Raw genomic sequence first — 14811 nt, 5'->3', positions numbered from 1 at the left:
CACTGTGAGACTTCAATGGCTCATTGTGGGTCAAAGCCCTGTCACAATGATGTAACATGTGAAGACACTGTTGACAACTATATGTTGACAAACATAGCCTCAGGCTATGTTTGAATCTGTCAGAATAGTTTAAAAAACATGAACCTAGTAGAACTGTCCTAGAGGCTCCATCCAGCAGCTGACTAAAACAGATGCAGAAACCCATGCAGAACCCCACAGTCAAACATTAGATTGAGCTCCAGAAGTCTTGTGAAGTTGTGGGAAGGATTGAAGGACCTGGAGGGAAGCAGGACCCTACAAAACCGACAGAGTTAACTAACCTCTATTCTTGGGGACTCCCAGAGATGGGACCACTACCCAAAGAGCATATATGGGCTGGACCTAAGCTCCTGACACATATGTAGCAGGTATGTTGTAGCTTGGTTTTCATGTGGGTCCCCCAATAACTAGAGCGGGGGCTTACCCTGACTCTGTTGTCTGCCTGTAGATCCTGTTCCCCTAACTGGGATGTATTCTCTAGCCTCAGTGGGAGAGAATATGTCAGGTCCTGCTGTGATGTGATATGCCAGGGTGGGTGGATACCTAGGGGGGTTCTCCCCCCCTCAGAAGTGAAGGGGAAGGATGGGAGAAGACCCTGAGTGAGGGGGGTACTAGGAGGAGCGGAGACTGTTATCAGGATGTAAAGTGAATAAATAAATTAATGGGAAAATAAGCATGAGGAAATCGATTTTTTTTTTTTTTTTTTTTTTTTGGTTTTTTGAATTTGGGTTTTTGGAGACAGGGTTTCTCTGTGTAGCCCTGGCTGTCCTGGAACTCACTCTGTAGACCAGGCTGGCCTCGAACTCAGAAATCCGCCTGCCTCTGCCTTCCAGAGTGCTGGGATTACAGGCGTGCGCCACTACCGTCCTGCGGGAAATCGCTTTTTTATTCATGAAAATAGTCATTTCACTGACAGGGGCTCACACACAGCAATTATATACAGTGTATAGCTTTAGCAAAACAGCCCAACAATGACAAGAACAAAAGCAATAACAGTAATTAAAACCTTAAGACCAAACAAAGGACAACCCCAAAGAAAACAATATCCAAGCTAGAAAATTGATTTTAAAATTGATTAAGAATTGTTTGATTGTAGCAAGACCTACATGCCCTGTCTGGCCTTGAGTACAGACTGTAATAGTCTATCAAGTCTAGGGTGGCCATGCCTCTAGGGCCTTTGAAGATCAAGCCCTCCCAAGGCCAAGGATGAGACGGTTTCAGGTTTTTGTTAAAAGTCTCTCTAATTCTCTTTACTCATCTCTACTAAAGTATCCCTGACGGTCGGTCCATCGGACAGCGCTAATTTACACTCTCAGACTTCCTGGATGCCAGCAGCTCTGGCCACGACCCAGCAACGAGATGAAGTCCTCCCTTGTGCATCCTCAGCAAGAGGGGAGTCTCAGTCTCTGTGGGGAACAATCTCTCAGTGCTACCTGGGCCATGGCAGTTCCTCTACTCAGACCTTTCCATCCAAAGGAGATAAATGTCTGAACGTTCATCTGTTGGTGTGGAGCATCTGCCCGCCCAGGACATCGAAGTGACTCAGACATTCTCTATAGATCTCTTCTCAGTCCAGGCTGTGAAACAGTAAAATCCAGTCTTTATTATTATTATTATTATTATTGATGGTCAAGTGGCTGCCATGAGAGACAGCCACTCACTGCAGTGATCCTCCTCACTGCAGTGAATTCTCTTCAGCTACTCTTCTGTGAGGCATGGAGTCAGCTTCAGCCCTGACTGAGAGGACCCTATGCTCTGGGTGTGGTTGATATCTGACTCACTATTGAGTTCTCAGCTACAAGGAGGTGACTTTTTTTGAGAAGGCCTTGATAGCAGACTGAAGACAGTCATGAGTTCAAGTTGTCTCTGTTTTCCTTCGTCCTCCTCAGGTCTCTCGGATGTGCTGTAAGACAAGGCAATCAGACTCAGAAGCATCCTGGCTGGGCCACTGGCTTCACAAAATCAGTGCCCAGTCTCACAAGGGAAACCAGGGTGGAGGAAAACCTGCCCCATGGACGCCACGGTTGCCATGGTGACCCACTTACCTGGCATGTTCATTGCTCTGATCCTGCTCTGTGGCCCCTTTGAGGTTTGAGTTCATGCTGGACTTTTTCAAACCTAGAGGAGGAAGGTCACTGGGACACGGGCCTGGTGGGGACCTGCCACCTCAGCCGTTCAGCCTCCACCAGCTCCACTCAACTGGACAATGCACCATGACCCTTCAGAGGTCATTCTGGGCATCCCCAGGGGAGAAGGGGCAGGTAGCAACTAGACTTGGATTTCTTTTCCTCAGCCTTTAAAACTCCTAGAATTTGAACTGAGACATGCTGGACTAGGGGGAAAAATGCATTTCTAAAGTGGTACACAAGCATTATTTTTGAAAAATAGCAGGCTAGGCATCCTGAGTCACAGTTCAGGGGAGATAGGCAAGGCCTTGATTAGATGCCAAGTCAATGTGGACAACCCAGGAACCTCTATGCAGGCCTCTAGGGAGCCTACGCAGGACTGCAGTGAAGGTTCTGATTATTCCTACAGCTCAAATCCCTGCAGGAGAGCACCTCACCAACCCCTCAATCTGCTGATAACAAGAGAGCTTTCTCACAGGAAACCAAGGATGTCAGGGAGGAGAAAGTTAACTTTTCTTGGAAGGAAGAACACAGTGGGCAGGGGGTGTGGACAGCTCAGTCAATGAGGCGCATACCCTGAAAATCTAATGCAAAGACCGCTTGGACCTCTGGCATCCTTGGCCTGTTAGCCAGCCTGCTTCACAAGCTCCCCAGGTTGCGCAGTGAGCGTTGGTCCCTGCACAGGACCACTGGACAACGGCGGACCAGCCCCCTGCTCTGGTTCACTCTCCTCAGAAGCTCCAAGGTGAGAAGCTTCCTCCAAATGGAGCTCCCTTTATCACAGGCTGCCATACTTTGGCCCAAATCAATGAGCCTGGGAAACTAGAAAATGCAAATACTCCCACTCTCTAATCTATTCTCCCCCAAGGGTGCCTCCTGTGCCTCCCTGAGTGCTAGAATCCACGGGACGGTTGGGCTGCATCTTTCAGATGTTGAAGTAAGTGAGAACCTGATTTGGAAATAGATCTTGTAGAGGCGAGAAGTTGAGCCCACAGTGTAGTTTGCTGACCCTCCCTGTGACCAGTCAGGCTAAAGACTCTGCCCAACAAAGGACATCTAAAGAGACCCTGTTGACTGACTGAGCAGGTTGGGCATTAGGCTTTTGAGCCAGCAATAGTGGAAACGAACACAATTTAATTACTTAAATAGCCTGTGATGGCAAGTCTTGGTTGTCCAGTTGACATCTGGAATTTACTAAAACACAAATACTGGGCTTATCTGTTGTCAATGTCTAGGCTGTTGGAGTCCCTGGGTAGGAGCAGGACATACGGGATACAGAGTAACTGTGAACCACCGCATACTTTATTAATTCTCCAGCATCTTTTATAGGCAAGCAGAATAAAAATTTTGTACTGCTTCTAATTCTCAACAGCTTTTGTTTCTCACACAGTAGGTTACCTGGGTTCAAGGTGATCTAAACCTCTCTGCAGACTGAGAAATCTGTCAGCAGGCCAACTCTTTTAAGTGTTGCTTAGTTTAATTAAAACAAAAGATTTTTCCCATGAGAAGATGATCATGAAGGTCACTTCTTCAGGCATGCAGCTTACTTGGCAGACATCAGGAATCTCTGCTGGTATTCACAGATATCCTAACGTCACCTCACAGCTAGCAGGCTGGGAGCAGTCACCTCATGCCATTTCTCTACAACCTGTGAGGGAGTTTTTCTTAATTACATCATGCGAAGTGGGATGATCAAATTCTAACATGGATCTTTGAGGTGGGAAGATAAAACTTTCATCTAGATCTTTAGAGATGTGAAGACCTAGCCTTAATCTGGGCCACGCCTTCTGCCGTCAACACACATAAAGGATGAGAAAGAAGCCAGTTCTCGCTTAGGCCTGCTTGCCCCTGCCTTCCTAGCAGGTCCATTTCTTCAGTAGTATTAGAGACAGCTTCTTCAGGATTCTAACTTATAGGCGTATACTGAGGACCAGCTGAGATATCTAGCTACCTCATGACCTGAACTACAAATAGAGTCCTTGATATTCCTAGATGGACCACAGCCTATAATTCATCCTAATAAATTCTAATAAATCATAAATACATGATATATATTTCTTACATATATTTACATATATAGAGAGAATTTTATTATATAAATTCTGTTACTTCAGAAAAGCTCAACTAATATACAACAAAACATAAACTGAATTCATTACCTTAAGCATATTCAAGTACAGTGAGGAAATACACCTGGTCTTGTGTCTTATTTGATCATGTGAGAAAAATCAAACACTATCCCTCCAGCTCTTTGCCTTTCCCACAGAGACACATACCATCAGATTTCCTTCATGCCCTGCTTTCAATGCCTTCACTTGTACTTTATACAATTCTTCCTTGAAGGTCACCTTGTGGGAAGAACATTCTGGCTCTGTCCCATTCACAGTTCAAAGCCTTCTTACACAGGCTCCCACCAGAGTTTAGTAGCAAGGTGTCCCTAGACTGGCATAAAAGTTGTCCTCATGAAGACACTAATGCAACCAATCCAGATGTGTGTGATGCAGATAGGACAGTGGATCTAGAAAGCAAGGTGTGAAGGATTGCCTGCAAATCTTAGACCCTAGGAGGGAGGGTGGGAAACAGTTGTGTCCTGGCACTCTGGGAGAACTTGACTAAACATGTGAGACAACATACTGCTCTGTCAGGAGCTCGAGGCCAGTGAAACACATGACGAGTCTATTGCACGTGATTGCTGTTCATGACACTGTCCCGTCACAGAAGAGTTCAGATGTCTTCAGCACACACTGAGGTGCAGGCACAGCATCTCCCCTACACTCTTGGTCCAATATTGCACACTTAAGTGAACTGACTTATGAGATTTTGCCCTAGTTGGCTCTGAAAGCTCAGACAGCTGTGGGTGTCAACTTTCCCACAGCTCTATCGAGAGGTGGGTGCTGCCTCCTCCGGCTCCCTTAGCACGTGCTTCACGAGACCAAGGCCACAGCCTGTCCTCAGGCATATTCACAGCTGCACAGGATACAACTTGGCTTCATAACACTGTAGGATATGTTTTCAGAAGCCAGGGGGGAAATGGAAAAGTCCACAAAGCAGCCAGGTGCTGGGGAGATACCCAGATTCCCTGTTAGGTCACCACCGCACATGGCTGTAGATAGAAAACCCATGTAGGGGTAGAACTTGGTCACTAGACTCATGACGTCTTCCAACCCACAGCCAAGAACACCAGATCCTGCAGGTAAAAGCCAGTCTTTTTTTATTAGATATATTCTTTATTTATATTTCAAATGATTTCCTTTCCTGGTTCCCCCCTCCCCGAAAGTCCCATAAGCCCTCTCCCCTCCCCCTTTTCCCCAATCAACCGCCACCCACTTCCCTGTCCTGGTATTCCCCTATACTGCTGCATTGAGCCCTTTCAGGACCAGGGGCCTCTCCTTCCTTGTTCTTGGGCATCATTTGATATGTGAATTGTGTCTTGGGTATTCCGAGCTTCTGGGCTAATATCTACTTATCAGTGACTGCATTCCATGTGTGTTCTTTTGTGATTGGGTTACCTCACTGTCTTAGTCGGGGTTTCTATTCCTGCACAAACATCATGACCAAGAAGCAAGTTGGGGAGGAAAGAGTTTATTCAGCTTACACTTCTGCATTGCTGTTCATCACAAAAGGAAGTCAGGACTGGAACTCAAGCAGGTTAGGAAGCAGGAGCTTATGCAGAGGCCATGGAGGGATGTTCCTTACTGGCTTGCTTCCCCTGTCTTGCTCAGCCTGTTCTCTTATAGAACCCAAGAATACCAGCCCAGGGATGGTACCACCCACAAGGGGCCCTCCCTCCTTGATCACTAATTGAGAAAATGCCTCACAGTTGGAAATCATGGAGGCACTTCCCCAACTGAAACCCCTTTCTCTGTGATAACTCTAGCCTGTGTCAAGTTGACACACAAAACCAGCCAGTACACCCCCCTAGGATGATATTTTCTAGTTCCACCCATTTGCCTAAGAATTTCATGAATTCATTGTTTTTAATAACTGAGTAGCATTCCATTATGTAAATATACCACATTTTCTGTATCCATTCCTCCGTTGAGGGACATCTGGGTTCTTTCCAGCTTCTGGCTATTATAAATAGGGCTGCTATGAACATAGTGGAGCATGTGTCCTTATTGCATGCCCGGGAATCCTCTGGGTATACGCCCAGGAGTGGTATAATAGGGTCCTCTGGGAGTATCATGCCCAGTTTTCTGAGGAACTGCCAGACTGATTTCCAGAGTGGTTTGTACCAACTTGCAATCCCACCAGAAATGGAGGAGTGTTCCTCTTTCTCCACATCCTTGCCAGCACCTGTCTCCTGAATTTTTTTTTACCTTAGCCATTCTGACTGGTGTGAGGTGAAATCTCAGGGTTGTTTTAATTTGCATTTCCCTAATGACTAAGAATGTTGAACATTTCTTTAGGTGCTTCTCAGACATTCGATATTCCTCAGGTGAAAAGTCTTTGTTTATGTCTATACCCCATTTTTTAATAGGGTTATTTGGCTCTTTGGAGTCTAACTTCTTGAGTTCTTTGTATATATTGGATATTAGCCCTTTCTCAGATGTAAGGTTGATAAAGATCTTTTCCCAATTTGTTGGTTGCCATTTTGTCTTATTGACAGTGTCCTTTGCCTTACAGAAACTTTGTAATTTTATGAGGTCCCATATATATGATAGTATACTTAAGCGACCCAAAAAAACTTCACCAGAGAACTCCTACAGCTGATAAACAACTTCAGCAAAGTGGCTGGATATAAAATTAACGCAAACAAATCAGTAGCCTTTCTATACTCAAAGGATAAACAGGCTGAGAAAAAAATTAGGGAAATGACATCCTTCATAATAGCCACAAACAATATAAAGTATCTTAGTGTGACTCTAACCAAACAAGTGAAAGAGATGTATGATAAGAACTTCAAGTTTCTGAAGAAAGAAATCAAAGAAGACCTCAGAAGATGGAAAAATCTTCCATGCTTGTGGATTAGCAGGATTAATATCGTAAAAATGGCCATCTTGCCAAAAGCAATATACAGATTCAATGTAATCCCCATCAAAATCCCAACTCAATTCTTTATAGAATTAGAAAGAGCAATTCTTTAATCCATCTGGAATAACAAAAAACCCCAGGATAGCTAAAACCTTTCTTAACAGTAAAAGAATTTCTGGGGGAATCAGTATCCTGGACCTCAAGCAGTACTATAAAGCAATAGTGTTAAAAAACTACATGATATTGGTACAGTGACAGGCGGGTAGATCAATGGAATAGAATTGAAGACCCAGAAATGAACCCACACACCTATGGTCACTTGATCTTTGACAAAGGAGCTAAAACCATCCAATGGAAGAAAGCCAGTCTTTATCCTGGTCAACAGATTGTTTTTTACTGCAATAGAGAATTGCTTGCCACCCACACCTGCTCACTCAGAAACCTAAGGGGTCATTATCAGGGAGAGGTGGTCAGAGTAATTGTCATAAGGCCTGAGACAAGAGGTTTTGGCCAGAAGCATCTTTCTTGCCCTCTTACTAGTACCAGATATTCACTATACCCAACGGAATCCACCAGCTGTGAAGTGTAGTGATGCCCTGCCTAAAGCTGGGGACACTTCCCTGGCCCATCCCTTCTTCTTCATGCCTTCCTCTGCCAACCCCCTCACTTCTGACAGTAAGAGTGAAAGCCAGGAGTTCCTGGCAAGACACTGCTGTCCTTCCTAACTCCTGGCTTCTGGGATAGACAACCTAATGTTCTGGAGAACTTGATTTTTGGGAATTATGATCATCAGGGAAGTCCACTTGCTTCTCAGAGGATCCCAGCTCCCGATCCCCATTCTTGGAAAGCCCAGATCAAGCTCGTTTCCGCTGGGAACCTCAAATCTTTGCCCAGGACTCACTGCCTTTCCCAGGATCATTTATTTCTTACTGATTCAGAAGACCAACATCATTCTGCTCCTCTCTGGTCTTTTTCTGTTCTCTGTTCTCTTTCCAAATAACTTAGTTTTGCCAACATATCTATGGGTGTGCCTTCTAGGTACTGAACTTAGCAAAATCTATGGGTGAACCCTCTAAGCACTAAACCTACCAAGAGCTACTGGTGTCATCACAACACTGGTGACATCACAGAGTATGACAGAGGTTTCCAGAAACAATAGAATGCCCAGGGAAAAAACTGCTGATATCAAGGGGAAACAACCCTCACCACCCCCCCCACCCCCACCCCCCCCCACCCCCCCCCACCCCCCCACCCCCCCCCACTCCCCCACCCCCCCCCACCCCCCCCACTCCCCCCACCCCCCCCCACTCCCCCACCCCCCCCACCCCCCCCCACTCCCCACCCCCCTACCCCCCCCACCCCCCCACCCCCCCACCCCCCCACCTCCCCACCCCCCCCCACCCCCCCCCACTCCCCCCCCACCCCCCCCCACCCCCCTACCCCCCCCACCCCCCCCACCCCCCCCCCGCCCCCCCCACCCCCCCACCCCCCCCCCCACCCCCCCCCCCCCCCCCCCCCCCCCCCCGGGTAACTAGCTTGCTCCAAATTGACCAAAAGCCAAGATACACTTTACAAGAACCTCTCCTGGAACACCACGTAAACACTTCACCACCTCCTCCTTTCAAAGCAAGAAATCTTTCTCTGCTTGATTAGAAACCCCCAGTACTTCCTATGTGGGGAAGCTGTTTAGGAATTCCAACACTAGGAATGTCTCATTCCTTCATTGAATCACCCTTTTCATGATGTTGAATAAAATACTACTGAGAAATGACGTCAGTACTAATGGGGAGGAGGAAAGGTCACCTGCTTCAAATACAGGCACTTGGAAGTCCACCCTGAAAGAGCCTCCAGGGCTGATTACAATGTGGGACTTGGGTTGGGGGTACACTTAGAGAATCCATGTGCCTAATTATTGGAAACATTCCCACAATGCCTCAGCAGGTAAGACCCACTCCCATCAGGTTCCGGTAAAGTATGATGAGTGGCTAGCAGAGGAACAGGGAACAGTGGATCTGCCAAGACAAAGATGCCCTCAGACTGAGTATGGATGCCCTCTGGTCTGCACTACAGCCACCAAAGGAAGACAGATTGTAGACCCCCACAGGTTTCAGATTGAGGTTATGTGCTGGATGGGGGGAGGGCAGACAAAGGGAAAGCAGCCATGGACAGTACAGAGTGATGGTCTGGCAGGCAGGAAGGCCAAGGCTCCATAACTCCTGCTATTCTCACAGGCTCCGATGGCCCCACTTATAATCCCAGCGATTGGGAAGTGGAAGCAGCATGATGCTAACTGGAGTTTAACCTGCAAAGCCAGGGTGAGGACAGCTTGGGTACTCGAGATGCGCGCTTCGCTTGGAACGTTTCCCTGTAAGACATTTAAATTCAAATAGACAGTGTGCCTAGCCAGGGTCTAGTCTTCACATATTGTTCCAAGGTGCTTTCCCAGTAATGCTTTGAGGCTGATTTTCTTGGTTCTACATACTCTTGGTTTGAAAAGGAAATTAACAACAAACACTGAAAATCACTCAAATAGAACAAAAAATAACAATGCTGTATTTATATGAGTCTACCAGTAGAAAGCACAGCATAACTGAAGAGTGGGAAACCATGGTTATGTCCTGGTCTCTGTGGGCCAAGACCTGGCTCACAGGAAGCTGTGGGTGCACCTTGGGAGACTCTTTGGGGACAAAGTGACGTAGAATGGACACAGAGGCAGAGTGGACAGCAGTATAGAACCTGCACTGGTCACGTGACAAGCAGACTCTATCCTGTTCCCTATCCAAGGAGCTCCTGTTGAGTCCATGAGCCTTGTTCTGACCATGGGCACTGGTAAGACCATATAAGCTTCCATTTGAGTGGCACATAGGTCTTTTCTTCAGCAACTGCCAGGACAAGGAGTCAAGTCAGGAGTGGTGCCCTCGTCCCATGAACTATGTGACAAAAGCAATGTAGGAGTTATTTGTGTCAAAGACCAGAGACCTCCTGGATGGGTTTGGGTCTAAAAACCATTCTCAAGTGCCATGAATCTTGGGGTTCCCCAGTGACAGTCAAGTCTGTCTTGCTGTGTGCCTTGTGACTGTTAAGTCTGTTGATAGACTTAACTTAGAGGTCGGTCATGTAGCTTGGTAATAAGAGTAATTGCATTGCATTGATAAGGTCTTGGGTTTTATCTCAGGATAATAGAGGCTGGTGGTAATCACTGAGTAATTCCCCACCTCATTCAGTGTTCTAATTCCAAGGAGGCCTAACTTTGGGGCAGGTCTTGATCCTTCACTGGAAGGGGAAGTCTACAGAACTAGATAGCCAGAGCACTCCCTAGAATACCAATCTTGCCACGAATGTCCAGTTGAAATCCTGTTGATGGGCACCCAGGTACCGCTTAGGAGAAGTACCAACAGGGTTGTGAGATGGTCAGAGAAGCTCACAGTGTGACTAAATTTTGTTGGGTCAGCATGTGTGACCTGGGGTACTGTCTACTGTGTTAGAAGTTGGCAGTTGGAAATGGTCTGCTCCTCCTGGGTAATGACGTTGGTCAGAGAGCTTGAATCTACCATACACTGTATGGTAGATTCAGAAAATTCCTTTGAAGTCTTTTTATATTTAGGAGCATGCAGCCGATGGTCCAACTGGAGACTCTAGATGTTCAGCTCAAAGCCTGGTGCTGATGCTGGGCGGTGTGCTTGTTAGCTCTCATTATCACCTGACCCGACATAGATTCACGGGGAAGGACAGATTCTCAATGGAGAACTATCTATATTACACTGACTGTGGCCATGTCTGAGGAGGATTTCATAGATTGTTAATTGAGTTGGGAAGACCCACCCTAAGAGGTCAGAATCAGTTCATCGTGTGGGACCTGAACTGTGGAACATGAAGGAAGCTACAGCGTCAGAAGAGGCAAACAGGCAGCATGGCTGCCCCCTTCCCCTCTGTTCCTGACTGTGGGTGTGATGCGACAGCCGACTGGGTGCCTGCCTTGACATCCCCGAATGGATTCTAACGTGGAACTGTGAGCTATTCTTCTCCCTGCTAAATTGATGGACTTGGGACCTGGATGTGATGAAGAAGATGCTAAGATGACACTCTGTGGCACTGGGGCTGGCACAAGCCAGTTAGACATTGAAGTAAGTCATGACATGCTCAATAGCAGCACATCAGTCCCAGGACAGGAGCTCTGCCTCCCCCAAACCAACCCTTGTGATCCTCCAGTAACGGTATTACAAAGACACAACCATTGGCTCATACACCATGTCCCCCTGTCCACAAATATCTCCAGATACCTGTCTTGCCATGTCAAGTGCTATCCTGATTTCTGCTAAGCCATTAAACAAAACAAGCTTAATTTCATTGGAAAGAATTTTTCTATGGATTTCCTGACCCTCAGAATTTTGAAATTTGAGGAAATGGATCTGAAGTCATAGCCCTAGGGACGAATCTTAACCTTATGCTGTACCCTTCATGGGAGGTCAGGAGAATCTCCTTAAAGGTCAAGCCAGAGAAGCACCTTAATGGCCAGGTCAGGCATGTACATAAGTGGCCATCTGTCCACTAGCAACTTTAGTCCAGAGATTAATGCTAGGGCTGAGGCACACACATCCCTGAGAGGACTTCTGGGCTGCCCTCTAACTCCTGTGCTTCCTCAGAGAGACTTCTGGGACCAGATCTTTAACAAACTTCCCTCTTCAAAAATACATAAAAGTGATGAGAAGGGAAAACTCACTCGATGAGGACCTTCTCCTCCTAGGGCATGCATGGGACAGCCCTTCTGAGCACCTTCAGAGGGCTGTCTGGGGAGACTGCCGGCTTTGCAGGGGGAACTCTAACAACCACATTTACCGAGGCAGGTTGCATGTCTGAGGAAAGAAGAGAGGAAAGGCCAGAAGTCCAAGGGACTTCTGTTCGTGTGGTTGGCAGTTTAGGCTCTCCGTCAGTTTCCTTTAGCTAGAGAAAGGAGGTTTGAGATGGCTCGTGGAGATGTGGAGATGCGAGTGGACAGAAGGGAAACCATATAAAGCCACGCCCCTCAGAAGCACAGCTCCTAAGCCCCACAGGAAGGGCTCTCTTCGCTCTCTGGCCCACAAGCTGCTGAGGGCATTTTGCTGCTGTTCGTTCCCTTGCTCTCTCCATTGTCTCTCCTTTTACGTGCTTGTCTTTATTGATTTTAATATGTACATTGAGTCACTTAAGACAAAGGCGGAACCTGCCCAAGTCACGGCTGCTGTTTCCAGGTTCCGAAAGTGTCGAATAAGGCAATGAACAATAATTCAAAACTCTTGGTACTCAACCCTTCCGGAGCATCCTAACCGCTATAAGCCAGTGTTCTCTCTGTTCTGAGATAGCAGGAATGACAGATTCAAGCGCAAGGGCACGGGGTTCCAAAGAGACCACATAAAGGAATCTGTCAGCAGCTCTCCTCCAGAGGGAACTGGACTCCCAGGGAGAGAACTGAGTCTCGACCAACTACCAGGATTTTCCCATGATGCAATACAACTTCCTTAACTTCCCTGGGCCTATAGTTTCTAAAAGAAAATTGGGGAAGCCGCTGTGCATAATTCACAGCCAATCCAGGCCAGCTAAAAGACTGAGAGACAAAGAGAAAAGGCTCTAGTGATCCTAAAAGGGGGCGGTAGGGATGAAAACATAGGCTTTCTGCCCTTGGAGTCCCTTCTGGCTAACTGCAACCTGTGGCTCCCAAAATGTTAACAAGTGATGAGTTTAGAAAACGGATGATCTACACCCTTCCAAGGTTTCCTCCAACCTCTGTCCAGCCACCTTACGGTTCCACGGTAGGCCTGGACCCGATGCTCGCCCACTTCAGTGAGCTGCAGAGAGGAGGGGTGACCAGCAGGCTGCAGGGTCCCCTTGGGACTGCTACTCACCCGCATCCTTTGTGGACTGTGGCAGCCAGATGATACCCTTCAGTTAAAGAGCAGGCAGCCGGTGAAGCTGTGTGGTCTTCAGCGAAGAGCGCAGGTAATGGAGGTGAGCCTGCTCCTTGGCCATGTGCACCTGGAGCGGCAGCTCCTCCCTGAGGCCTCCTGGCTCCTCCTCCACATGTTACCATTTGCCTAGCCATAGCTCTCCCTCTGCTTCTGAGCATGGCCTCTACCTCCATCATGGCTTGGGCCAGACTCTGCTGCCAAAGGACGAGCAGCTCCCGGCGGTGAGGCTCCATAGAGGTCCCCCGCCTCCCCTCTCCCTGCCCCGGTTGGCAAGGCTCAACTCTGACAGATGGCTCCAGAGATATCATTAACAACCTGGTTGTTTTCTGCCTACCTTGGCGGGGGCCTGGGACAAACACAAGAGTGAGGCAGGAAGGCCCATCGGCCAGGGCTAGCAGGCCTGGGGCTGAAACGTTTGGGTGACGCTTAGAGGCTGCATCCTGGCTTCCGGGGCGTAGCTGTGTTGGCTGCTGCCCCAAGGAGACTGAAGGAAGAGGAAGAGGTGTAGGAGGAGGGGGTGGAGTTGGGGGTGGCTGCATGGCTGGCCTAAAGGCGCTCCCACTCTGCCTCTGAGCTTAATGCTGTCTTGCAAACTGCATTTGCTGCTGAGGGAATTTGGCTGAGAGCCCAAAACTATGCGAACTCAGCCACCTCAGCCAACACAAATGCGGCCAGCACTTACCGCCTCTCTGTTCACTGTCCTCCCCGCTGGCTGGAGGCTAAGGCATCAGATTCAGGATAAGTCCCCCCCCCTCAACCTGACCCTGACCTATCTGCCCCTCTCCCGGTGCCTCAGGAAGCCGGAGAGTTCACTGGTTGAAGGAGCAGGTGCTGAAAGGAGTTAGGCCAGCCCCCAAGCTATTTGAAGAAACACACACACACACCTGATCACCTACTGCCCATAATTAAAGGTCTCCCTAGAATTCTAAAATAAACCATCGATTCAGAGGAAAGGCCTTTCACCAAAACTTAGACACCCCCAATTTAAGACCTCTATGGAATTAGTACACATTCTGAGAATTTTTCACACACACACACACACACAAATCCCCCCAACCTGTTGCACATTTAATAGCATCCTGCTCACCTGTATCAGAGCTCCAGAGTCAATGGCAGTAGGTATTTGCAGGAGCTGGGTGTGCTTAAGGAACCTTTGCTGTGGGCTGTTAGAGATTTCTGGCAAGAAAAGCGCCCGTCTTCTCAATGTCACCCCAAGATTATATCAGCTCACGGAGTAGTTACCTTGCTTCCCATAATGATTTCCTACCTTCCCCAACAGCCCTCTCTCTGCACAGCTGCTGCCTGGAACAGAATCCAAATCCTCAAGAAGACTGAAAACTTCTGCATTGCAACCACTGACTTACTAAGCCGGGCCAAGAACTCTTTCTATGTCATTGTTACCAAAGCAAAGGCTTCTCAAATGTCTTTCTTTGACAGAAGCCATGTTTATAGAAACAAACTCTGAATAGTGATTATAACAAGAAGACCCTACCTTGTTCTGTGCCTCAGAATTATGTTCAACGTAGAAGAGACCCAATTGCCTTTCTTCACTGGTATTTCCCAGGAGACGGGATGGGAAGAGCATCGGACCAGGGATTCTCAGCTGTGTCTTCATGAACAAGTTCAGCAGGGTCAGGGCAGCACTGAAACAACCTCAACATTACTGTGAGCATGTGTTTTCTGTACTGAGCTTGATAGTTTTATCAATTTCATATCATTTATTTTTATTT

The 14811-nt window shown here is 47.6% G+C and overlaps 1 protein-coding gene across 1 annotated transcript; it reads right to left on the bottom strand.

Annotated features, from left to right (window-relative positions):
* Positions 1-1617: 1617 nt before the first annotated feature.
* Positions 1618-13620, bottom strand: LOC127690800 (uncharacterized). The gene is made up of 2 exons (XM_052190309.1): positions 13019-13620; positions 1618-1942 (listed from the first exon to the last, which is right to left on the bottom strand). Exons 1-2 carry the CDS (start codon positions 13618-13620, stop codon positions 1831-1833), a joined length of 714 nt encoding a protein of 237 aa, XP_052046269.1. The 3' UTR covers positions 1618-1830.
* Between the last annotated feature and the right edge of the window lie 1191 nt (positions 13621-14811).

Source organism: Apodemus sylvaticus, chromosome 8 (genome assembly GCF_947179515.1).
Source record: "Apodemus sylvaticus chromosome 8, mApoSyl1.1, whole genome shotgun sequence".
Classification (NCBI taxonomy): Eukaryota; Metazoa; Chordata; class Mammalia; order Rodentia; family Muridae; genus Apodemus; species Apodemus sylvaticus.
This window is presented reverse-complemented; position numbering and strand designations above follow the sequence as displayed.